The 25988-nt window shown below is 35.6% G+C and overlaps 3 protein-coding genes and 1 long non-coding RNA gene across 5 annotated transcripts in view; 2 read left to right on the plus strand and 2 right to left on the minus strand.

The window, feature by feature from the left end:
• The window catches only part of LOC138123145 (uncharacterized), a 242627-nt gene that overhangs the window by 171824 nt on the left and 44815 nt on the right, over nt 1-25988 (plus strand). The gene's annotated exons all lie outside the window — the stretch shown is intronic.
• Nucleotides 10274-11755, minus strand: LOC138124894 (uncharacterized). The gene is made up of 2 exons (XM_069040076.1): nt 11087-11755; nt 10274-11029 (listed from the first exon to the last, which is right to left on the minus strand). The coding sequence occupies exons 1-2, from the start codon at nt 11330-11332 to the stop codon at nt 10274-10276; spliced, it is 1002 nt and encodes a 333-aa protein (XP_068896177.1). The 5' UTR covers nt 11333-11755.
• LOC138123144 (uncharacterized) lies at nt 23390-24978 on the plus strand. Its single transcript, XM_069037698.1, has 3 exons — nt 23390-23955; nt 24008-24681; nt 24753-24978. The coding sequence occupies exons 1-3, from the start codon at nt 23681-23683 to the stop codon at nt 24935-24937; spliced, it is 1134 nt and encodes a 377-aa protein (XP_068893799.1). The 5' UTR covers nt 23390-23680; the 3' UTR covers nt 24938-24978.
• On the minus strand, nt 24683-25145 carry LOC138123148 (uncharacterized). Its single transcript, XR_011156740.1, has 2 exons — nt 24982-25145; nt 24683-24926 (listed from the first exon to the last, which is right to left on the minus strand). It is a non-coding gene; the product is annotated as an uncharacterized lncRNA (long non-coding RNA).

Below are 25988 nucleotides of genomic sequence, written 5' to 3' on the forward strand. Positions count from 1 at the left end.
GACCACAAGGAAGGGTTGTTTTCCACTGCATTATTTTCATCGACTCCACTAATTTATTCCACCACTTACACGATTGACATCGAAACATTAATCTATTTTCGTCGTCTGGATTACGCTATAAACAAAAACAAAAATAGATTGCAGGATGATAGGATATTGTTCTTCTTGTTTCGGATACGGCACATTCGTCTCCTAGTGTTATTCTCGATAAGTGCGCAAAAAGTATACTACTTCAGGCAACTTTCCTTATGTAACATCTTCTGAAACGACAGGGAAAAGCCCTTCACATTTCTAGCTTATCTGTCAGTTTATAAAGGACAAATGTGTTGAGAATACTATTTGCTTACAAAAGGACACGGCAAATTTTTTACAAATATACAAAAACAACGCTCTTGCACACATTAATTTTAAAATATGAAAATGCAGAAAAATGTAACGGTAAATTTTAAAATTTGAATTAAAGCTCATACGTATTTGTTTTATTCTCCAAACTCTTTGTAGAATGCTATATAGGTGAGTCTGAAAGTCGCCGAATAAACTTGAGAAGTTCAATTAAGAGGATTAAGGACAAGAACCTGAATCCGATTATTTACCAGTTATAGCCCTCGATCTTATTAATTTTTATCTAAGAGGGTGAAGATGAAATCTTCAAACTCGGCGCACTGTTCAAGGACTAAAGTTCTATTCCAGAAAATAAATTTCATGAAATCTGGACAAATTTAGACATCACTAATATGTATGTATACCAGAAGCGTACGTTTATGGAATAAAGCAACAGTTGCAAGCTCGTTTTTTCTATAAAACCGCTGCCAAGTTTTTAGTTCGCGTAATTTTCACTCGACATAGTCCCAGAGAGTCACAGAGATTAAAAAAATCTCGCTAATCGGATTATTTCTATTTGTTTATTAATTATTAAAATCGAAGAATCGATTGGGAACGCACCACGAATTACAGGTCAGTGATCACGGATCAGCTGTTTAAATGTAACCTCACTTTTTGCGCTGTTTGTGCGTTCACAATCGACTCTTCAACGTCAACTTTGAGGTGAAATTTAAAAAAAATACCCTATATATTCAGTCGTTTCATTTAAATAATCCTTTCAACGGTGCTGTCTTCCGTATAAAAGGAATTCAGTCATGAAAAAAATGAACACAACGTAGAATTAACTTTTGTTTATTTTTTCCTCGCAAAAATATTTTACGAAGGATAATGAGGAACCCCTAACCTGCTAACCGTTACAGGATATTTAAATTTTATTAAAAATAAAGCTCTACTTCATAATACATATTATTTTAGATACTGTTACACAGGATATTTCACGAGTGATAATGAGCCCAACGGAGTTGAAAATGCAACCCACAATACTTTTCCAAAGTGAACGTAGCTCTTTTAAATATCGTATTATTCTAAAATGAAATTATGAATCCATGATGGCTTTGCTTCAAATAAATTTATTTGTCACAACTGACATTTACGAAAAAGTTAAAATATGACGATTAAAATGTATTCGAACGATGAGAAAACAGACATGATCCTGATTTATGGCGAATGTAATAAAAATGCTTCTGCCACTGCGCGTTTGTCCAGACAATAAACATTTTACGAAAAATTCTTCGTTTTTCACAATTTCGTTTAACCATGCGAGTGACGTTTATGTCAAAATTTACGAAACTGCACAACTAAGTATGTTTTATGTTTTTTAGATCAAAAAACAAAGACCTACGTTAACTTTGCAAATGTATTGTGGGTTGCATATTCAATTCCTTCGGACTCATTATCACTCGTGAAATACCCCGTATATTCAGAGTATGGGGCTTAATAATTGCCTGAGGAATTTAAATTCATTTGTGCGTTATGTTACTGAATACAATACAATAGGGCTCTCCCGTGAGAAGAAAAATTACTCGCTTATTGTCTTTGTAAATGGTATCGCGACAAAAGCGCGCCGCAAAAAGAGCGCGCGACAAAAGAGCGTGCGACATAAGAGCGCGGCGACATAAGAGCGCGGCGACATAAAAGCGCGGCGACATAAGAGCGCGACGACATAAGAGCGCAGCGACAAAAGAGCGTGACCACAAAAGAAGGTAAATACAGGTTGCCTTTGCCTTTGCCTTTCTTAAGGCAATAATTAATTTCCATATTGAATGAAAATTTTCCTTACCCTTTAGTTATACTAAGACTTGGCGCGACCTTGACGCGACCTTGAAACACAACAAGAAAGAAAAAAAAAGGCATTTGCACAAGATTTGAATGGTGGGACACGATATAGGAGGACGCCCTGAGGCTGCCTAGCCAGAAAAAACGCGAAAATTCCAGAAGTAGTTAAAGTGAACAATTACCAAATAATCCTGTACATTTTGTATTGGCACAAATGCCAGTGCTGGCAGGTGGCGCAACATGAGTGCAAATTCAGGATTTGCAGCATAAGATGCTTGGAGTCCTGTAGATTGGACATGCCGATAAATTGCCTGCGAAAAATGGAAAAAGCAACCTCCTCCGTAAATACATTGACTGCTTCTTTTTCAAAATCCTGTCTTGTCACAGTGTTTATTTGTCTCATGCTATTTTGTCGCGGCGCTCTTTTGTCGCGGCGTTCTTTTGTCGTGGCGCTCTTTTGTCGCTGCGCTCATATTGCGGCTCTCTTTTGTCGCGCGCTCATTTGTCGCGCGCTCAAATGTCGTAGATTCTTTGTAAATATTTAATAACTGTACTTTTTAGGCTGGTTTGCTCCAAACAGAAATGATAGAAAATAATAAAAGCAACGTTCTGGTTGATTTAAATTTTTGACTAAACGAAATCTCTTGTTCGAACATTAACTGTTTATTTGTGTGGTGGATATATGTATGCTCTACCTGAGGTTTCAACTCGAAAACTATGGGTACTAGGAAGTCATCAAAAGTACAAGAAGATAATAGAGAATAACAATACTTTAAATTATAAGTTGTAGAAGACCTGACCTGACCTGCCTAAACTAAAGAAGAAAAAGATCACAGAAAGACTTGAAAAAGTTTTACCGAATTTTCAAAATGGTCATTTATGAAAAGAAAATAATTTACGTTGGGTGAACCTGTTAAATTTTCATTGTATGTTGTGTTGTGACCTGACTGACCTCAGTGCAGAGCTCCAGGAGTAACTGTATATACAGGTTATTTCACGAGTGATAATGAGCCTGACGTAATTTAAAATGCAACCCACATTATATTTCCGAAAAAAGCTGGCTATTGTCATTAAAATGTCCGGCTTTTTTTGAAAATGTATTGTGGGTTGAATTTATTATTCCGTCAGGCTCATTATCACTCGTGAAATACCCTGTATAGTTTTATATAATAAAAACGATAAAAACACGACAAATATTGTAAGTTTACAGATGAATATAGGATTTAAACGTAATTCTGAATTATATGGCTTCAACAATTCATCTATTGGAAAAATTAGTGTAGCAAAATGTGAAGAGGAAAATGGACAAATTATTATAATACAGGGTATTGGTATTGCTATGAAAACTTGTGTTGTGCGTCAAGAAAATAAAACTTAAACATCCAAACCTAACCTCACAAATTTTGCTAGTGTACTCGTACCTCTAAAAGCGGACGTGTTTGCAGTTTCTATTGAAAAATATAGATTTTTGACGTTTATTTAAAAACAGCATTGGATTTAAATAATATTAATTATATTTATGCCTTGCTCCTTATTCCTCCAAGTCATCCATAATGATATATTTTTTATAGAATAGGTACATATTACTTAAAATCAGTAACGAGCATCATAGAAGTTTTCACTTCTGTCGTGCGGTCTTAAGCTCACACACTCTTTTTATTAGTTTTTGAAACAAAAATTATGCCAGATTACTGACATGTGAAATGTGCGATCCTATGGCCGTAATGTGGAAATGATGTTAATGTTGATCTAGGTGATTTGTCGGGAAACATGCAAAGGATCTGAAAATTACAGTTTCAGTGAATTTTTAATATAAAAGATGATAATAATGAACTCACCGTAACACGAAACTTGATGACTGAAGCACATTGTGAAATTAAACAAGAACAGGATCGGCGTAAAAATCGAAAATCTGTCAGAGATTCTGTTGTTGAGAGCCATTTTATAATAAACACAAAAGGCGTAGCGATTAGGGTTTGAGAAGAGATTAATAAAACATGAATGAATGAACAGTTCAAAGTGTCTCTAAAATTAAGGATTTAGTAATGGTCGAACCGCAATCTTACCGACTTTTAGAGCTTTACATTCGTCCATAATTCTTATTTCATTAAATCTTTCCGGGAGAATTTCCCCTAATGATCGTTTTATACTTATTAGTTTTGGTTTTGTCATGTTTAAAAATCATTTGGGTAATTTTTTGCGTTATGCATTTCGCGAACTTATAAAAACATATAAAAACCCTCATAAAACTTTCTTTCCCAAACGATCCTCTTTCCGTCGACTTCAAAGCTCCCGAATTTTACTATTGACTTGGAATATGCATCGAATCAAACAGTAAAAGCTCGGAATTCATATTTATACATCCCCCTTCTTTATGTAAAATTTGTGTCGCCGTCCATGATCGACGAATCTGTTAAATATGAGCGAGCTGCTGTAAGTTATGGTGGAGACGGTGGCGGTGCATCTTCGACATTTCCAATTTCACAATTGACGCAGTCCTTTCAACTCAACCGATATTTCTATTTGTGGATTGGTCTTTCAAATCTATTTGCTACAGTCTCCTCGCCTGTAATTCCACGGTTCAAATCTGCGCCAGCGATAAATCTCGCTTTATACGGCCTCCAGAGCGGCATAAGACAGTCCTCTCGTATACTTCTTCCTTTCGCCAGGAATGTCACTGATGTCGAAAATTTCCTTATTTAATATTGCACCCCCTAGATATTGAATTTCTAGCGGCTGCATAAAACCGCTAAATAAACCGAATCTCTCTAAGTTACTTATTCCGCCGACAAAGGATCGAAATTTCAAAGGGGCACCCCAATCACGTGTGTGTATCAAAGAATGAGCTCCTTTAACAACGGAGTAAGTATTTTGCTGCATCCTTGCAAGGAAGCTCACGTTCGAGGCTGGCCAGGACGCTCGTAGGGCAACAAAAAGGAACGCCAAAGCAGATTAGAGTACAACTGTGTACGGACTCACAACTACTGTAATTATTCCTATGAAAACTAAATACGACGCAAGGAGTAACTTCAAACAACGGATTTTCGCTCTTTTGCTCTTTTATTCTACTCTAAAAGCTGTTTCACCCATTTCTTGAAAACTCCTGGCTGACTCGCATTATTTACAAATTTTGATTTAATTTGTTTGTTAAGCATGCTAAAAGCGAAGCATTTAAATCCATTTAAAGATAAACTGCTCGAAAAAAGTTAGGGATATTGCTAAATATTTAAGTTAACTTTATCAACATGAATCAGTAAGTATTTTTAAAAAGATTTATTGAAATGGTTTTTTAATAAACGTTTTTAATGAGTTTTGACTTATGTCAAATTTTTACTCTTCCTTGGGATACGTTATAAATTATAATATCAATATCCCTAACTTTTTTCGAGCAGTTTATGTGTATCGTAAAAGTATGTCAGTGATTTTAGTCAAACACGGATTCTGGAAGGTTGGCAATAAACGATCTGGCTAGAATTAAACCAGGACACCGTAAAATTAATTTTATGGTGTATTTAAAAAAGGAGTAATTAAGATGAAATGTCTAAGATGCAAAGAAATAAAAGCAAGTGTATGAATTAAAAGAAAAAAGGGCTTTTAAATCCTAGAGATATAAAATTTTATCGACTAACATAGAGGGTGTGTATTATTAATTAAAAAAATGCGAATTATAATTACAATTACAAAATGGACCAACGTCCTGAATCGCATAATGTGACTGTTGGAAAAATGATAAACCAGGGTGAAAATCTCCCTTTCTGTGTTGGGGTTGACTTTGCATCCAGGATCATCTGATGAAACTCGATTTCTAGTCTAAAGGAGTTATTCGGCGTTTTACTATTTCTCGTAAAAAATCCCCTTCAAATTTGCAACGGAAATAATTTTGTTGATAATGATAACATTATTGAAAATTGTCTCCATTCGTTATGAGCAATGCTGTTAGGTAATTATTAATTAATTTCACTTAAATATTGCTTGACACAATTCTTGAGGTGGAAGCATTTTTAAAAGTTTCACAACCCCTTCAGTTTATATCGGGTGTTCATTTAAATGTATCCTCAAAATAGGCGTTGAAGAGTCGATTGTGAACACACCACGGATTACAGATCAGCTGTTTAAATCTAACCTCACTTTTTGCCTTGTTTGTGTTTTTATATACCATTCACGATTGTTTCAAATTCGGACTATCTATGAAAATTTGACATTTTAGTTGGCAGTATTGTGACTTGTCATAATAAATGTATTTTAATAATAATTCAACAGAACACTCCGAGGTTATTACATTTTTTAAACAATTGAACGCATTAGGAACAATCGTAAAATTTTCATTGAAATGAAACATACATATTTGTAGGGCAGTTCTGCGTAAATTATTATTAACTAAATTAATGACGAAATTGACAACAATGCGAATATTTAAAAACGAAACGTCATATGACAGGACCTGATGCCAATTTAACAAAAAAATATCTTGGCCTGCTGCGTGTTTAAAACAATCGTGGACGGCTAATACTATGCAGACTGACGAGTGGTGGGTTCACAATCGACTCTTCAACGCCAACTTTGACAATAAATTTAAATGAACACCCATTATACTGTTGAAATGTTATATCGAGTGTTTTTTTATTATTTTTTTTATTTCATCTCGCAGTAGGCGTTGAAGAGTCGATTGTGAACGCACCACTCATGTAAAACGTAAGATTTAAACAGCTGATCCGTGATCCGTAACCTGTATAGTGCGTTCACAATCGACTCTTCAACGTCTACTGTGAGGTGAAATTTTAAAAAACACCCGATACAACAGCAAAGGAGCCCTATGGAAAAAATGTGAATCGAGAACGTAGGTGATTTATGATTTTTCAAGTGACAAACCTTACATTTGTGTCAACTTATGTCAATGTTAATTAAATTTCACTAAATTTTGTAAGAATAGGGAATTAAACAAGAAGTAATTTCTGATAATGTATGACAAAAAATGATAAAAATGTCACCATCTTTTTTATTATGACACATTCTGATTCTGTTTTTATTCCATTGATAACACTTTACATGTAGTGTATTATTAATTTGCTAACACTTATCAATTATCCGTTGTCTTAAATAATTGTAGTTGTTAACTGGCGTAGAATAAATGGTATCAAGTGCTGAGTGCTACGAAATCTATTGCAAAAATTTAAAGATGTTAGATCTTAGAAAACGAGTTCAACAGCGCCGTAATAACGTTATTAAAACTAGATGTATGCATAATGCAATGTATGTATTACAAAGGCTTGGAATTTGGTTGTTTTTGCTAAATCCGTTAACTGCAACAAACGTTTTATGAGAACGCGCAAAGGCTTGCGAATTTTCAAACTAGCGGAATTCTTTTATAAAGCTAAATAAATGCAAATTACTCAGCTTTGAAGAGAAGACAATGTTGTGCTCAACGAGCATGGGTTTTCCGGCTTAAAGATCACCAATTACCGAATGACAAAGAATAATTTTACACGAGCTGATAACAATGTGATCATCGAATCGCGATTCACAATTTAGCTTTACGGTTCACGCTCACAATTCACGCACACGATGCCGTAAGGACTCCAGTTCACGTTTTGCTCTCCATGAATCACAATTTATTAATATTTCACGCACAATGACGTTTACTGACCATTATTAATTTTGACACGACATGAATCAGGAAAATTGTTGTCCTGCGTCCGAACCGAATCAACTCCAAATCGGAATCATTAATTTTCCTTACCGATTCCAAGTTTTCCACTAAAATGTCAATAATATTAAAAATTAACACCATCGTAGAAGCATCTTTGGCAGGGCAGAATGACCTGACCTGTGATAAGGCGCAATTTTAACGAATTGAAAAAATTCCAGCTTTTCGTAGTTGATTTTTTTTTCTCTTCTTGATTTATTTACTCTGGACTCGAGAGTGCACCGACAAGATAGTCTTCAGCGGTCTCTCGGCAACTATTCGTTAAAATAATATTCTGATGCAATCTGAAAATGAGCAGAAAAGTAGGAAATTTCGTGTTGTGTGCAGTTGTTCCTTTATGCAGTTCAGTAAATTTCAGGTGCATTTGGCAAACCTGCGAGCAAATGGAAGGAACTGCTTTGGTATTCTTTTTAGTAGGAGAAACAGTGCACTGTGATGATATTACATGTCTTGCACGGCTTGTTGCACGGCCTCCGGGTTCACTGGAGTCTCCATAATAAATTAAATAAATTGCTCGAGAAATTTTAAAATAAACAAGGATCGATATAACGTTAGTTTTACAATGACATAAAAGCGGAACCTGCCGAAGCCAAAGCCCGGAGGATTACCAAAGCTCAAGCTCAGACCATGCTGTTTCCTGCAAAGCTACACTACTCCGTCCAGGATAAATAAGAATTGTTTCATATTTGTCTTACGGATTAGCGTTGGTAAAAACGTAAGGAGATTATTTGTTCCTTACACGCGAAAATTAAATTACATGTGGCCATCGTTCAGGCTTAGGGATCCGTTTTAATTGCGAGATTAATTTGTGTAATGCCTGAATGACGAGCGAGGTTCGTCCTTTTTAAATTCGTATTTACTTTTAAGCTTTCAGAACTAGTGTTGTTGGTTTATTTCTGAATGCCTGCATTTGTTGAATGGACCTCGCCGGCCCGTATATACACAATGAATAAAAAAGGAAGACCGTGTAGTGAAATACGCGTTTTACTTCGCTATTTGGATGGTGTGCCCCATCTATTATGGCCAAAGGTTTTATTGTTGGACCAACCCAGGTCGGCTGGGGGCGGGGTGCGTTTAAAACTACATTTATTGCTAACTCTGCGATCTGTGCGTCCCGTTCTATTTTTCGGCTTCCCGATAGAAAATTCTCGCTTCTGTTTGTGTCGGACTGAATAAAAGGAAGGAGGGGAAAAAACGATAAAATGTACATCCCACTCGGTTATTTGTGCTGTGTTTTGAAATGCTCAGGAACATGTGAAGTGACCGTGGAGTGCGTGTTTGGGTACACCGATTTCGCTACTGCGAAAAAATTATTGCCGCCCAAAAATGAAAACAATTAAAACCGACGAACGTACGGATTTGGAGTATTAACACTTTTGTTCGGCGGCATTCTATAAAACGAAAACGAAATCCGCCAACGTTGAAACTAATTACACGAGATAGCGGAGGATTTTGCAAGACAACCACATGCTTTGCACTTCTGAAAAATAGACCAGAGAGAGATTGTGCTGTGTGTTTGGATGGAACGCTATAAAAGGGTTTTTCCACGCTTAAATTAGATACTACTCACTAGTAAAATTTAAATTAAGGGACAGCCGGCTTTTGTGACCGTAGATTTTTAAATTATTTTAAATTACTGAATACGAACGAGTAAAACAGAGAGGTAATCCAAATAAATATTACGATTCAAAAAGTATTTTTTAACACAATAATACATTGTCTCACATGACACGGGTAATAAAGAAGTGAACAAGGTTTAAACAATTTGTTATTGTTAAAAAATTGGGGATATTTAGTTTAAAATGACAGTTGAGAGAATGGGATGATAAGGACAAGCAAGAGGAAATCAATTGGTTTATGCACGAGTGCAGTGATAAATTCGAATTGGAATTGACCCGGCAAAAATTGAATCCTCGTCAAAATGCAAAATTGTTTCATAAAGAGCCATTAATTAATGCACATACGAAAGTAAGTTCCAGGCAAACAGAATGCAAATTTTGCACCAGTACAGTTGGTAATGGTGAAAATAGATAGCGGCAATTGTAGCGTTACAAATTACAAAGTACCAATTAAAATTGATCATTAATTTTTACTGATAAATTCAAACATTTGTCAGTTGGCAGGCCTGTTCCCATTTATAAAACAGTACCGCCAGAACTACGTCCCTCCTATTTCGACATAATTTCCATTTTACACAAACATGAATGCGTTGCGAAAAGCGTTAGCGATTATGAATTGTCCTGCGACGTGAAGAGAAGTATAAAAGGAATTTTTCTAATTCCGTTGTAAAATGTCGAATTTTATGTTGTCCATTTGAATGTTAAAATGACGTTCTTTTTTGCACTAATGCGTTTTGATTGTCACTTTTTTGCATTAATGCGAAAAAAAAGTGTCAAATTCAATTAAGAATAATTAAGTGGATGATTTATTGTATATATTTACAGTACAATTATGTAAATGTGAAATATGGAAACCTTCTGTTAATGATGATGACAAGTTAAGTTCGTCTGAAATTTGATTGTTTGACGATACAGCAGACATCTCATGATAACTATCAACCGATAAGTAATTATTTTTCTCTGGGATTTGACCACTTGAAGACGTAGCATCATGTGTTTTCAATTTTTTGAAAGATAAGGCTTTACTGGTAGTGTTGTCTTTGCCTAAAATCATTTGAGCTATCTTCTTATTTTGTATTGATGCGTCAACGTAACCCTCGGCATTGGTCGATTTCCACCCCCCAAGACGTTTCAAAATCGACGTATCTGCTCCGGATTCAGCTAATAATGTAGCCGAACTACGGCGGAAAGCGTGACCGGTGTATTCTTCGGGATTCTTCAAACCAAGGAAAGTGGCTATTTGTTTTGGAGCGCCGCCAATAGTATTTATTCCAACAGGGTGGGCAATGCATTTTCCAAGTCTATAACCAACAAAAAATCTCTGGTGCCGTGTATTTTTAGATCGCAATGAAGAATATCTTCGAAATACTTTTAATAAATTTAATCCACTAACATTTCCCGGAGTTATGGTAAATTCTCGTGGTACTTTTGTTTTAGTTTCAAGGATCTGAATCTTCAGGAATTCTCCCATATCTTCTATGTCTTTTATAGACAACTGAAGTAGTTCTTGCCTACGGCAGGCTCCTGATATACCGACAATTAGTAAAACCTGAAAAAGATGATTATTTTGTAATGTAATTCTTCTCTAATAATTTTTTTCTTGTACCTTTAACATTAAATATGTTTCATCGTTGGCTTCTTTTAAAAATGCATGGACTTCATCCTTGGTAAAAACCTTCGATTTCTTCCCGCGATAGCCTTCACTCTGTCTCTTCAAGAATGCAATCAAATTGTTGAATTTGCTAATATCTACCTTTTTATTCAAATAAATGGTTGGTCTTAGTTTTGAATACTCGCTCCACATTGTTGATGGTTTCAGCAATTTAGACCTTTGCATGAAATAAGCTAACATTACTTTTTCGGATATGCATTCCAACTTCCTCAAACCCAACCACTAGTCGAAGCGTTGATAACTTAACTCATAAACAGCTCGCGACTTCGCTGGTACAAAGGTCGAAATAGCAGCTTCCGCTGCAGCTTCAATATCTGCACCCACACTTTCTTCGGAATCACTCATTTGAGGGACCAAATTGATACCAAATTGTGATTTTGTGGATTTTTTTTCTGTTTACATATTGTCATAGTAAAGCGAAACATAAATTCCTTGACAAAATCAATGGTAGAATGATTTAATTAGGTACTTACTAAAATTTAAATATTTCTTGTTTTTTTTAACAATTTTATGAGGAATTAGAAAAAATCTTGTATGTGATTCGTTGCAAAACCGAGTGTTTTTCGCATTCGACGTGTTGCCCAACTCACTTCGTTCGTTGGGACAATTTTCATGTCTCATGCGAAAAACACTCTCATTTTGCAACTAACTACATAAATAGCTATTTTGAAGTCCATTTAAAATGGTTCTAAAATTAATTATTATTATCAGTTTAAACTCTCCTTTTAGTACATACTTTTAAAATTCTGTGCATATCATAGATGCCTTAAAAAACGTATTTAAAAAAAATATGAAACAATTTCTTCTCAAATAAATTTTTCCTTGTATATAAAGCAATCAATTAATTTTTATATACGTTATTCTGATAACTTTAGATTGTAAGACCGAATCTTCTGCTTTTGGCAGCCCTTTTAATCTTTTTGTTAGTTGATTGTAATATTTTTTTATAAATCAGATTCAACGAGTCCTTAGGATGGAGTGAATGTACTGCGGGGGTTTCACCAGTCAGCCCACAGATGATGTAAAATAAGTTTCATTGATAAAGTGAGTCATCAGAATCCAATGAAAACACCGCACGTAGTGTTTTCAGTCAATTGTAATTGGAGTTAAATACATTCAATTCAATTCAAAGTCTAGACCATTTAATATTCCTTCATGACCTAACAAAATCAACAGTTTTCCTTGCTGTAGATATTAAACCCATAATTTTAAACATTTATTAATCAAGAGAACTCAATTACATACAATTTATATTAGTTTGAATTATTACAAAAATAATTTAAAATACAATAATTGTCATCAAACTTGTCATTAAATTGAAATACCTTCGTCATTTTTATCGAAACGCATCATTGACACACAATGGATTGCAGTTATTTGTAAATACGATTTAATGGATGATACCATTTCCTGTTATTTCTGCTTAAATTTGAAACGACACAACGACAATTTGATGTCAAGTTCTCATTTCTTTAGCCGCTGATACTGCTCAATTTGAAAATTGATTTGTACCCAAGGGACAGTTTTAACAAAATCCAGTTGAATTATTCTTTAACCATCCAGAATTCGGAGTTAAAAAATAATGTTCTTGTAGTAACGTACTATCGCGGCCAAAATACTTTGGTCGTCACTTTTTGACACTTCAAATGTAAATCAAGTATTAATGTCAATATACATGACAATTTCAAATTATTCCTGTCAAAAATATGGCACCTTCAGTTTTTAATAAATATAGAATCGTCTTACTTGCTTCTGAAGGTTGTCTAAACCGCGACCATGTTGATCTTTTGCTTTTGAACCCTGCCTCCGCAGCTGGGATTTACCCCACCCGTATGACACTGATAGATTAAAATAATTCTGACAGTAGTAAAAAATAAGGTTAAACATCCTAAAGTTTGCTTTACAATTGAATGTCATTTATGTCACATTGACGACCAAAGTATTTTGGCCGCGATAGTACGTACTGTCGCGAGCAATAAATTTTGGTCGTCAATGTCATTTCAAAATTTGGTTAGATTGTTACAAATTAAAAAAAATTCCCTGCGTGATTATGCCCATGTCAACAAAGTGTCAAAAAAATGAGAAAAAAATGGCTATTAATGTCATACAACATGATGGTAGGTTATGATATTTACGACTGTTTTACAATGGAGCATTTTTGTTGCGTCAAAGAATGACCTTGACGATCAAAATTTATTGCTCGCGACTGTACTATCATGCATTCAAACCTGGGCTGAACAGGCGTTGAAAAAAGTAAACCATTTGGAACAATGTAAAGTTTGAATTTCCCGCAGTTTGACACGAATGACATTTGTTTATGTTTAATCGGCACATGATTGAACACGTTTTTTTCAGCAAAGGAAAAAAACAGAAAGATTTTTTGTTTATAAATTTTAAGTTAGCTGTCAACATGCTCTAATTACAACTGTCAATTTACACTTTAAAAAGCAAAACAATTGACGGTTTCCAACGTCTTCCCAGCCCAGGATTTCATAAGAACGCCCGATACAATGAAAAATAAAAATTCATGAATGAACACTTCACTGGAAATTTATCCGGGTTTTCGAAATTTGGGATTAACCATTTCTTTACTGTCAGGGACTTATCACCAGCTTGTGTTGTTTTGCTGAATACTGGATTACATATAAAGGGAGCAGTTTTTGTTCCAGGATTATCTACTTCTTTTGTAAAATGATCGGTCAAACAATTTACTGCCTCTCCGGCTCTCCATACCAACTCATTCCAAGTAATGTAAGTGTAAAGAAATTTTCTTTGCGAGTTCACAGGAGTTTCTTCGTTCCATAAGCTAATAATTTTGTCTAATTCTTCCAATGTTAAACTAAACGAACAATTTTTCTTGTTCCGGGTTTCTCCGCAACTACCTGTTTTTCTCGTCTTGGACTCTCCTGGTATTTAAAAAAATACATTCTACAAACAAATCAAATCAGTTGTATTGTTCTTTGTATTTCTGCATCGTTTTCCAAATGGTTTTTATGACACTTTTTTTCTAATCTATCTCGTTTTGTTTTCTTATATTTAAACTAAAATCTTTCATAGTACTTGCTAATGAAGCTACAGAAGATTCCAGTTGGAGCTTGTATCCTATTTCATCCCAAGAAAACTCATTCTGTCTCCAGGTGTAATTTTTTTTCCATGTATTTACTATTGTTAAATCTTTAGATCAATGGCACTAAAAGTACTACACACTGAATTAACAGCATTCAAACAATTTCTTTGAAACGTACACACTTTTCGTTCTGGCTTTCTGAAAATAGCTCCGTTGTTTTCTTCTTTTAGCACTCGTTCTGTAGAATGGACCATCTCTTTCTCTAAAATCTGTTTTAATTACTATCGGGTGCTCATTTAAATTTATGCTCAACGTAGGCGTTGAAGAGTCGATTGTGAACGCATCAGATCACAGATCAGCTGTTTAAATCTAACCTCACTTTTTGCGTTGTTTGTGTTTTTACTCTGCAGACTGACGAGTGGTGCGTTCACAATCGACTCCTCAACGCAGAGTGTGAGGATAAATTTCAATGAACACCCGATAATTCTGGTGGAAACAGTACTTCAGGACCGTACTCGCCCTATTGCGTTATTTGACCCAATTTTCTAAGTTCACAAATTACCGTCGTAGTACATTGTAAAAACTTGAACAAAAACACTACAAATAGAGTAAAGATAACATGGTGATTATTTTTCTTGGTTTATATTCCAGTCAATTTTGCTATACAGGGTGTCCCAGAATGAACCAGCATGATTTTAACCACGAGCTACTAGCTTCATGTAGAACTCGGAAAAAATATTTAAAAAATTCTGTTAAAAAATAAAATGACATTTAATTTTTGTAGTACAATTCTTTTTGCTTGCTTTCTTCTACGTTGTCCTACAACCTTGTAGGTAAAATTTCGGCACCACTTTAAAAGTACATCCTTGTATACCATATTTTATAAAATTTACACCAATGCGGTTTCCTTGTTTTAAACCATATTTCCTATAGGTTACTTCGCACCTGACACCTGACACGCTAATAAGAAATTTGTTAATGTATTTTACACGGGAACGAGATAATAATGGTCCGCTTCTGCCAGTGGGTGATGTTCAAGAAAGAGTTGCGTAGCTTTTCCTTGGCATCATACGGCGAAAATTTCAAGCAAAATTAAACAAAATTATCACAAATGTAGCTACGACCTAACCTAAAAATTTGACATCGCTAGTGGAATAAACGTACAATTCGCGTCTTGCTCTAATCGCACATGTCAAAGCGAGATGCATAGTGGGACGGACTTAATAAAATCCGTACAAAAATCCAATAGCTTGTTTTACATTATGTTGAAAAGAGATAGCAGTATAACAGTTGCTCTGCTTATTAATTGATCCATCGGACTATAATTAAAAAATGGACTATCTTGCTATTTAAACAAAAGATAAAGTTGTCAAAAAAGATGATATTTTGGAATTTGTGTTTTGAATGTTTTGGAGTAATTTCACAAAGAACTTCATTAACTAAGATTTTGGTTTCATTTTTTTTTGCTATTTGAAACACGTTTACAATTAAACATTATCGGACAAATGCGCCAGGTGATGTTGAAGCCCCGGCCGAAGAGCCAAATGAAGACTGAGTCGTCGTGTTTATTTAGAATTTAATGGCAACTAATGTGAGTGGCTCGAATGTCGGTGGGCGATTTTAATAGGGTCCAGATCCACCGAAATGCCCCATTACCACGCAATTGCAGCAATCCTCCGGGGCCCGACTTGAACGTCTTTTCTCGCTTCTCCTTCTATCCCTTTGTTCCTTCTTTGATTTCCTTCTCGGCCGGATCCTTATGGATATCACGATTTCGCGCGGCCGCCGTGTTTTGCTTAATTTTATTTGGCTGAATCTCGACCGAAATTGGTTTTTACTATTTTCAGTTTTGCGCCATATCCGGGCGGCGGCTAATTGAGCGGCGGATATTTTCGCGGAATATAATGAACGGCGATGGCGGCGGCCGGGCCATAATGTATTCGCCCGGTCGGGGATAAATTGAAATCGAGTTTGACGCTAATGAGCATTACAGATCTCACATAAAAGATTAGCTTCACGTCGGCAATTAAGTCGCAGCTGAAAAAGGAAATTTCAATACATTTTTATTAGCCGGAGCCGACCGGAGTAGTTGAGAGCTTGTATATTAAATGGAAAGCAGCTTGGCGAGACCATAAGTAACGAAATCCTCTTCATTAAGATTAAGCTAACTAAGTTTAAAACAAAGAAAGAAAAGTTAAGAGCAGCAAGTCGGAGTTATATTAAAAATGACTTTAGTTAGGCGAATGTTAAATGTACGTGAACAAGTTTTACATTTTTCAGATTTTAACAGGCCACTGTGTCTTCTAAGGGTTCTTTCATTAACTTTCAGACGGCGTAAAAAGCTACTTTCAGATAAAACCTGAAACTCGGAGAAGTTCTGAAGTGTGAACGTGTCGCTACGGGACGTTCGTTCATGTATATTTATGATTACATCGTGTCTCTCCGTCCTCCTCTCATCCATTATTAAAGCCGCGACAAACAAGGATGACCTGACTATTCATACGAAATTAAGAGATCTTCAAAAATATTTCAAGATTTTAAAATGCACAATTACGACAGCTACGGCAGGAGGTGTCATTATAAAGTGAATATTAATACATTATCCTCGGGAAAGTTTCGACTTTAAATTTATGGACTGTAATCCTTTTCGCCTTTTTGTTGTGATAAACTTAATAGATGCGATGCAAAGAGAATATCTTAAGAATTCAACACCCAATTTTGTACTTTGCATTAAAAATATCTACTCGGGAAATTTAAATACAACGTCCCGCGTACGTATTTCTTCTTGTTCTTGATTACAGAAAAAATAGAGTTTTATGCAAGAATAACCGATACGATAACAAATGTGCTGGTTTTAAAATGAATAATAAGCAGTCAAGTATCTGAAATGTATTGTTTTAAAATTAAAATTTTAAATCAGCGTTGTAAAAAAATAACGGAACGGAAGACAGGGCTCGGTCTTGAACAAAACACTTGTTGGGAGTTTATGTTGAGAAATTGAAAAAAAAAGTGTCCAGGTACTTAATTCTGGAATTAATTACCGTTTTAATCCCTAATTTAATTACAATAAAGTTGGAAAGTTTCGGCGATCAAAATGTAAAGTGGAAATGCTAAATACGCAGCATTTTTTAAGTCCACAGTCTTCCAGTAATTATTTGGGTGGCCGACCTTGGTGACCTATTTTTAAAAACATATTTTATAACCCTAGCAACACATTCAAGCCGGATCTCTTCCTCGGGGATTAACGGTCCCTTATATAACTTCCAAGAAATCTTCTGATCCGTCAAGCCCATGTCCGATTCGATTTAGTCCCACTCAATCCCCATTCAGTCTAATCAAGCCCAGCTCGTGTTCATTCCAATACGATTTGGTTTCTAATCTAAATTTGTTGTGGGTGTAGAACTAAATTACCAGAACAAAATTTATTTTATTCATAAATGAGCAACAACGAGAGCTTGAGCTTTTACCCGACTTGGAGATTAATTACAACATAAACACAAGTGCATCGAGCTTGCCAATTTAGGAGCAAACGCTGAATAAAAATCGCTGAAAAATCTCCCAGATACTTCATTCTTTTTAATTGCGAATGTGGTGGAGCTAACCCGGCGCATCCACCATTTCCCCATTACGTTTCAGGTACTTTGCAAATTGCAACACAAGATATCTTATTTACGTTTAACAATTGCGTTGCCTGAAGAGTGGGTTTTTGAAAGGTCGTATCAAAAATTAGTGGCTGCTTTGAGTAAATTAATTTCAGCGGGGCATAATTTTTGTTGGCTGTTAAAATTAGTATTTCCAATTTTACCTTTCCTCCCCTCCCATGGGCTACCCATTAATTTAACCGTCCTGCAATAATGGCGAACCAAATTCCTGCAAAGGTTATAATTATCTGGGGGCGCAGCTTGAAACCGTCATTGATTTACTAATCGCGCGAGATTTTCTCCTAAAAAATATAATTACAAGTTTGTAATTACTTGTAATTTATTTGTGTCGCGGCACCAGTGTGTATTTTTACATATTGCAATGACGGGTATAAAATGTCTACATTGTCACCCTTTGCAGGGGCTCTTACTTTTGGCACTTTGCACAGCGAGATTTTCCCTGTTGTGGATGACGCTGATGAAGTTTTAAATGATTATTTGTCGTCTTAAAGTGCTGTGACCTGTACAAAGTGTTTACTTGTCACGTCAAGGAACTTTCTCCAAATAAAAGACACTCGATTAAAACTTTATTTCGCCGTTTTGTACATCGCCCAAAAGAAATTTAAATAATTCGTCTGCGAGATGTGACGTTTCCTGTTTACTTCAGATGTGACATGAAATCAGGCGAGGAAGATTTCGTTTCCTTTTTGTACCTGGATGAAAAGCGGAAAAACCGCTTTGTCGACTCATTAGCGTGTTGGGCATAGATCTGAAATGGGCATTCTGTTGGGTTATCAGTGCGACGTTACAAGTCGAGAATCGTAGATGTAAGATGGTTGCCATAACGACCTCCTACCAAGCAAGCATTTGAAAGCTAAAGTTTACGTCAACAGAGCTTAACTTATCCAATTAAAGCTCTTTCCTTTATATCGGACTAACGAGCTCGGCAACATGCACTGATAAAGAAAGCTCTCATTAACTTTCGAGGGCCTAATCTACAGTATATATCCAATTGTAAATCCACACGTGTCTATGACAAAGATGGAACGAGCCATCTAGTAAGTAAGAAAGCCACCACAACTCTCGCCGTTAATAAGTCGAGGGTGAATTATGAGTTTATTTAACGGGGACTTGCTTTTTGAGTGTATGATTGAGTAACTAGACGACATTCTACCCTCAATGCGCACACTCAACAAACTGTGCACTTATCTGGCGGTGCTTAATTAATATCTATTGTGTTGTTTAATTATGTGCAGGTTTATCGCCACAGAACTCCTGTACACACGTATGGGCGCCTTCGGGCAAAAATTATGGCCCACAAATTAGAAGTTAATGAATTCGTGTTGAACAATTCCAAAAAAAAGGCTTCCGCCGTGCAGGATCCTCCACTTTATTATGCAAATACGAAATAAAGTGAAATGTAATTTAACTGCAAGGGTCGCAGTAGTGGATGACACTTATTTGTTGTTGCGTTCGTAGCGTGAAGGTTGGCAATATAACGAGTACACAATGGGGCACACAATGCCGCCAACTATAATAATTTTATGTAACGTCCGAGTATATTTCAGCCTGAAAATAACGTAACGAAACTGAATCAGTCGGTTGCTTCAATGGCCTCTAAGTCCGCTTTGTGGTGATTTTTTGGGAACGTTTTTCATCATCTCGCATTATATTATTCGATTGGCTAGCGGTTAAAATCTCCAGAGGTTTAACAAAGACTTTCGATGGAATCTCGGCTCGTATTTTTACAAGTGTCCTGATAATTCGTGCGGCAATCTCTGGAGAATTACGTTCTCTTGAACTGTTCACTGACCGCTGAGAAGGAAACTAGAGCACAACACGGCCCTTTCCGCACAGACGAATTCATTTTACGTTCATTAAAAGAAAACTTTAGAGGAAAAGAAATTTTCAGGATTCAATCACCGTTCCCGACTCAAGTGTATTGGCGACAAATTTTCACTAGAGTGCTTCCGAAAATTAGGGGCATTCTTCGGGGGCTGAATAAACAATGCGATATTATTACACACAGAGATGCAACAAAATTTATTCGATTTGGCGGCGACGTGAAATTACTGCGTTGACCGGCTACGAAGATCAATTCATTAGTAGTTTGAGAGCTCTCCCAAACAGAAATTAATTCCTCATTAAAATTCGAAACACTATTGTACCTAGTTCATTAAGTGAGAATTGTCCCATCAGAAAATTCAGAGATGCGTTGTCTGTGACAATGTACTGTTAGAATCGTATAAAATCTGGAGGTTTTAGTAATGAGAGCAGCAAATATTTAATTAAACAATTTATTGTAGCATTAAGGTAGAGAAATGTGCTGCCCTACTACACAGCTATACTAAAGGTTGGCGGAAATGCAGATAATTAATTATTACACCAAAAAATGTACTATAATATTTTAAGCGTGAAATTTGTACAATGTTAATAAACATTGAATGAAAAACAGGTATGCGTTTCATAAATGGTGGATGCGCTGGGGAAATTGTTTGGTTAATTTACCAATAGCAGTGAGTTTCATTATATAAATTTTACAAACATTTTCGAATGTTAAATTATCTTTCATATTAATTACATTAATATTTATTTAAAAGAAAACTAAAAACCTTATGTCCTGATATTAAGCTATTAGTTAGTAAATCCAATTTATGCGTAGCGCAGCTTTTCGCATCAGAAGGTACTGATAAATTCTTGGCTTAAGCGAAAAATCTATTCTCTTTTATCTCATTGTCAGAATAAAATTGTATTTGTTTAGCTTTAAAAAGAAGAGTCTTTTGAATCTCCAAAAAACTTGCGGAATTTAATTGACGAATAATTAACAAAGAGAAATTGAGAGAACATTTCCATATATTCAGTTATAAAAATTCATTAAAAATTAATTTCCATAAAGGATAACAACTTTGTAAAAGCTGCTTGTCTGATTAAATATATTTTTTTTAGTATTTTAATTAAGAATTAAAAGTATCAGAGAAAGTTAGGCTCAAAATCTCCTAGTTCTTAACAGAGCTGTACGGTTAAACTGGTTTAACCACTGGTTAACTTAGATAATTATCTTATGGCCAAAAAACCGAACTGTCAGAAAATCTTAACCGGTTAACTTATTTGGCCGGTTAAGTCAAAATATACAGGGTGAGTGCAATATTTGACACACATATACATCTCGTCAAGCCATACAAAAAAGCCCTGTGGCATTTTGGGATTTGACGACATTTTTTTTTGCCGAAAATGCCGTATTTGAGGACCACTGCTTCACTTGCACTTTTATTGAAAAGCAAAAATAAATTCGACATTTTTTGGTGCCCGTCAATCGTGGTTGAGACGTGCTGAAGCTTGTATCCGCGGCGGCCATTTTGAACATTTGTTGTGACTGTACCCGCTATGGAGTGCGAGTGTGTGGACTCCAGGTAAGTTGAATCAGTGGTTTACAACAGTTCTTCCGACAGGGTTTTTATCCCGTTATCCCGTTAACCGTTTGCCGGAGAGCAAAATGCCATAAGACTTTTTGATTCAGTTGTATGTACACTACCTTCACCCAAAATATTGCAGGTTATACACCACTCACCCTGTATTAATCATTTCATTAAAAATATAATGTATGTAATAACTAATAAATAATATTAAACGCTCCAAAATTGTATATTACGCCACAAGGTCGAGAAAAAGTTGGATAAACGAGACCCCAATTCTCCCAATTTTAGAGATCTGTTATAATCACTTACCAAGCTAGTATTGTATTATATTTTTTGTGCTGACCATTTTTTTTAACCTACAGAATACAGTTCGTCAAGTTTTAAACATTTTTCCTATTCGTAACAACATCTTGTATCATTATAGCAGGTTTGCTGTCATCCATAACAGTTCTACTGTGTTGTCGTTTTCATAACAGCCGTCATAGATTCGGTAAGCTGGTCTTACTGCACTTGTTAATGTTGTGGGATTAAGCCAAAATAGGTCGGTAGCGCACACAATTTTTAAAAATTTAACAGGACATTATCGAACGATTTGTTATTGTGCACACATTTTGACAGTTCAAATTACGTATAAATAATAACTTGCATCCGCGTCCCAAAAATATTTATCAACTGTGATCCAACAAAACCTTGACAATCTTGTAAAGCACCCAATTTTCATGAATTTTAATGCAGCTTCCCTGACAGCTTTGTGATTGATCTTAAGCATCTTTTAAAAAGTGTCTGATAAACTTTGTTCGCGCGGCGATAGAAATCTGCTCGTTCAAAAAGTATCCCCTTGGAGGAACAAAAAAATCTGGAAAATCTCCCAGTCCGGAGAAAGCTCAGGAGTAAGTTAAAAAAAAATCTCTTGGAAATTTTATAGCTGCGGTTATTACGAGAGTGAAGGAAATTAACCGAAATTATAATCGCAACAGCCCCGTTACAAAATACTCAATTAACCCGGCATTACCTGCAGTGTTTATTTAAGAATATTTGCCTGACATAATGGTAAAATTATGATAATAACAACGGCGTTCATGTGCGCATTCTTGAGTGTATCTTGTAGCACATTTGCTCCGGAGGAGATGGCTTTTGTGCGGCTTTAACATTGTACAGAGTGAGATGAAAGTTGATTTCGTTTTCATAAGAGGGGATTCAATATTGTCGGTAATAACTACACATGCATTGTGTCTGTTGGAGTTAAAGGGATTATAACAGAAATGTTCTGTTGCAATATGTACTGCTTTATACCAGAACGAGTGCAGCGGAATTCGTCCATTCAGATGAGATGCGCCACTTTTTATTGGTTTTTATTTAATTTTCTCGTTTATGAAATGTATGGCTTCAGAGGAAGCTTTCAACTAAAATCTTTCCTACTGAAAATAACACTCAACTTTGAAGTACCCCGCAAACTTTTGTATAAAAGAGTTTCGCCTTAAGTCACAATTAAGGCAATTATAGAAATGCAAGTTTGACGAACAATCTCGTTTTCGGTTCGCTTTGGAGCACAAAAGAGTTGTTTTACAATAAATTTACAAATCCTAACTGGGTAGGTGTCTGAGAATTGCCACCAAAGACGGTATCGATTTTGGGAAAAAATGTTGACAATTATCCTGGACGTCGGTTCAGCCTTCCGGCGCCCATAAATTACGACGCCGTGAAGGATTTCAGGATTTTTAAAATGTTGGGACAGGCTTAATTAAGGATTATTTCAGGTATGATTAACCATGTCTGGGATAAAAGGGCCATAAAGTTGTTAATTACTGTACACATTTAGAATGCAAGAGCTGGTAATAATAAGACTTTAATTGCTTGTTTACGTAAGTTTTTAAAAGATAATGACTAGTTAAAATTCCGCCAACATTTTAACGATACAATTTCGTTTCACATCTCCAAAGATTACAATTTAATCGTGATTTGTAACCGACTAACGTCTTAATTATCTCCAGCGCCATAAAATGAAATATAAATGGAAAAAACTCAAACTTTCTTGTAGTGGTAATGTTTTATTACGACCGCAATCAAGGAGAGGGCTAATGAATTTTGAAACGAGCTTACGTTTACTAATCTGTTTAATAGTTATTTATGGTATAAGTGGGTTATTTAAGATATTACCCACGAGAGGTATTTGTAACCTACGAGGGCTTGCCCGAGTAGGTTATTACCTCAAGTGGGTAATACTTAATAACCCACGTATGCCATACAACGTTTTATCCAATATTCCAAAAATTTTTAGATAATAACATTATTAACGAAAATCTGCTCCCGTGTTCGGTTATGATGATTAATGAATCTAGTGTGTATTTTAAGTCAAACATGACAACCGTTGCGATGTTATTTGTTTATAAACAACAAACAAGGCATGAAAATGGAAATATTTGTGCCAGAAGATGTGTTAGAAGAGGCTCAAGAAGTGGCTGGTAATTTACTACCGGCAAAGTCGCGTGAAAAGTATGAAAAGCAATTTGCGCACTTTGTTACCTGGAGAAAAGCAAGAGGAGTTCGTGGAACAAACGAGGACATTCTTCTGGCTTATTTTCGAACCCTTTCTGATACCTGTGTGGGGTCCTCTTTATGGTGTAAGTACTCTATGCTAAAAAGTACTTTGAAGATTGAGGAAAAAGAGGATATATCGAGGTAAGTGATCCTGTTAGATGCAATGCTTTCTTTAAGCCATAAAACATTTCAGATTTTCCAAGCTACAAGCGTTTTTGAAGAGAAAATCTTCCAATCATAGAGCAAAAAAAGCAAATGTTCTTGAAATTACACATATTGATAAGTTTTTGGGTGAAGCTGATAACAACGAGTACCTAATGATGAAGATTGTTTTAATAATGGGCATATTTGGAGCGTGTCGATGCGACGAGTTGGTAAAAATGAGTGTAGATGATGTTACAGAGGTTGGTACATATTTAAGCATAGATATACCGATGACGAAAACGGACAAACCTCGTCGGTTCGTCATTGTTAAAGAAGGTTGTTCAGCAGATCCCATTGCTTTATATCAGAAGTATATTTCTCTTCGTCCAGCCAACATCAAACATAATAGACTCTTTCTACGTTATGCAAATGGCAAATGTACCGTTCAACCAGTAGGAATTAATAAAATTGCAAGCATTCCCAGTGTTATCGCATCGTACCTGAAATTAGAGCACCCTGAAACCTACACAGGTCATAGCTTAAGGCGATCCTCCACTACGTTACTTGCAGAAGGTGGAGCAGATGTCATTAATCTTAAACGACATGGTGGATGGCGATCTTCTAAAACAGCTGAAGAATATGTTGCCGATTCAAACAACAGTAAAATAAAGATAGCAAAGACAATTATAGGAATCAATAGATCTTCTTTCAATGATTTGCCAGGTTAGCTATATTTTCTATTTTAAATTTTAAAATTAAGATTACATAAAACTAACCAAAACATTTGTTTCAAGGTGAAAAATATACCAGGATTGTAAATGAGAATTCGGTGGCCAGCACAAGTACAGGTGATTCTGTAACGTTAAAACATGAAGCTTCTGATTCGCAAGGCGTTGAGTCCAGAGAGATTGCTGGAATTCACTTTCACGGTTCACTTTCAAATGTTCATTTTTATTTTGCACAGAATTCTGAAAAATAATTTCAAATTTGATGTATCTTTAATAAAGTGTTCAGAATATGTACCTAAATTTTATTTCATCCTATAAGATAAACAATGGGTTATGGATGTTAATAACCCACGGTGCTAATGGCAACGTGGGTTATAACAAACAGACTAGTTATAGCCCAGTTTACTTAATTAAAACTAACTAGTAAAACACGATATTACTATTGAATATTGGATAAAATACATTCCCGTCAAGCAGAAATATAACAGCTCAGCTACAACCCTAATTGCGTTATTTGCCGATGATAAATCGTCATCTTGCTCGTCATTTTATCAGGAACCTGTCGACAATTTTGTTAATTAGATTATTAATTCGCGCGACTTTCGCCAACACGCCGCCTCCATTCATCGAAATTTATCGGCCCTATTTGCGGAAACTGCCGCCTAAACACGAAACACAGCAACGTCGGAAAAATAACAGAAGAACCAATACAATGAATGTTGTCTCTGAAAATAGTAGGTCAAGTGCCAAGGGCTAAATTTTTCCTAAGTTAAACAAATGGATGGCCGTACAAATAAATGGAACGGGCTTGTTTAACTAAAACCATTGATAGGAAAGCAATCGAGAAGTTAAAATGTACGTTTAAATGCAAGGGACGTTTTAAAAACAATAAAGTAAATGGTTCCCAAAATGTACTCTGTTTAATACTGACTCCGTTCACGACATTGACTTCAAAACAGCTCTCTATTTAAATTTCCTTAATTAAACTTTTTGTTGTTGCGACTTAGTTGTTTCATTGTTTTTTCTTTTTGCCGCCATACCTCTTTACCCTAACGCAATTACAGACGTTCCTTAAAACAAGCACGATAATTACGTACGTAAACTTTCGCACGAAGTTAACATTTTGACGAACACCGAAACACCCTCGACACGTTTTACCCCACGCAAAATAATCCTCGCCGCACTTTTATGCATTTTCTTCAAATCGCGATGGGCGCCATGTGAACGCAAACAGGTGAAAACAGGAACGAATTCATTCTATTTAGAAATTACCGTAACGTATGCACAGTTGATTTTGCATTT

This window comes from Tenebrio molitor, chromosome 2 (genome assembly GCF_963966145.1).
Source record: "Tenebrio molitor chromosome 2, icTenMoli1.1, whole genome shotgun sequence".
In the NCBI taxonomy this organism is placed as follows: Eukaryota; Metazoa; Arthropoda; class Insecta; order Coleoptera; family Tenebrionidae; genus Tenebrio; species Tenebrio molitor.

Excerpts from the sequence above, each read along its gene's own strand:
- LOC138123144 (XM_069037698.1), top strand. The coding sequence starts at position 23,681 with ATGAAAATGGAAATATTTGTGCCAGAAGATGTGTTAGAAGAGGCTCAA. Across the intron at positions 23,956-24,007 it reads GAAAAAGAGGATATATCGAG|ATTTTCCAAGCTACAAGCGT; the intron begins GTAAGTGATCCT and ends AAAACATTTCAG. Across the intron at positions 24,682-24,752 it reads TTCTTTCAATGATTTGCCAG|GTGAAAAATATACCAGGATT; the intron begins GTTAGCTATATT and ends ATTTGTTTCAAG.
- LOC138124894 (XM_069040076.1), bottom strand. The coding sequence starts at position 11,332 with ATGTTAGCTTATTTCATGCAAAGGTCTAAATTGCTGAAACCATCAACA. Across the intron at positions 11,030-11,086 it reads AAACATATTTAATGTTAAAG|GTTTTACTAATTGTCGGTAT; the intron begins GTACAAGAAAAA and ends CATCTTTTTCAG.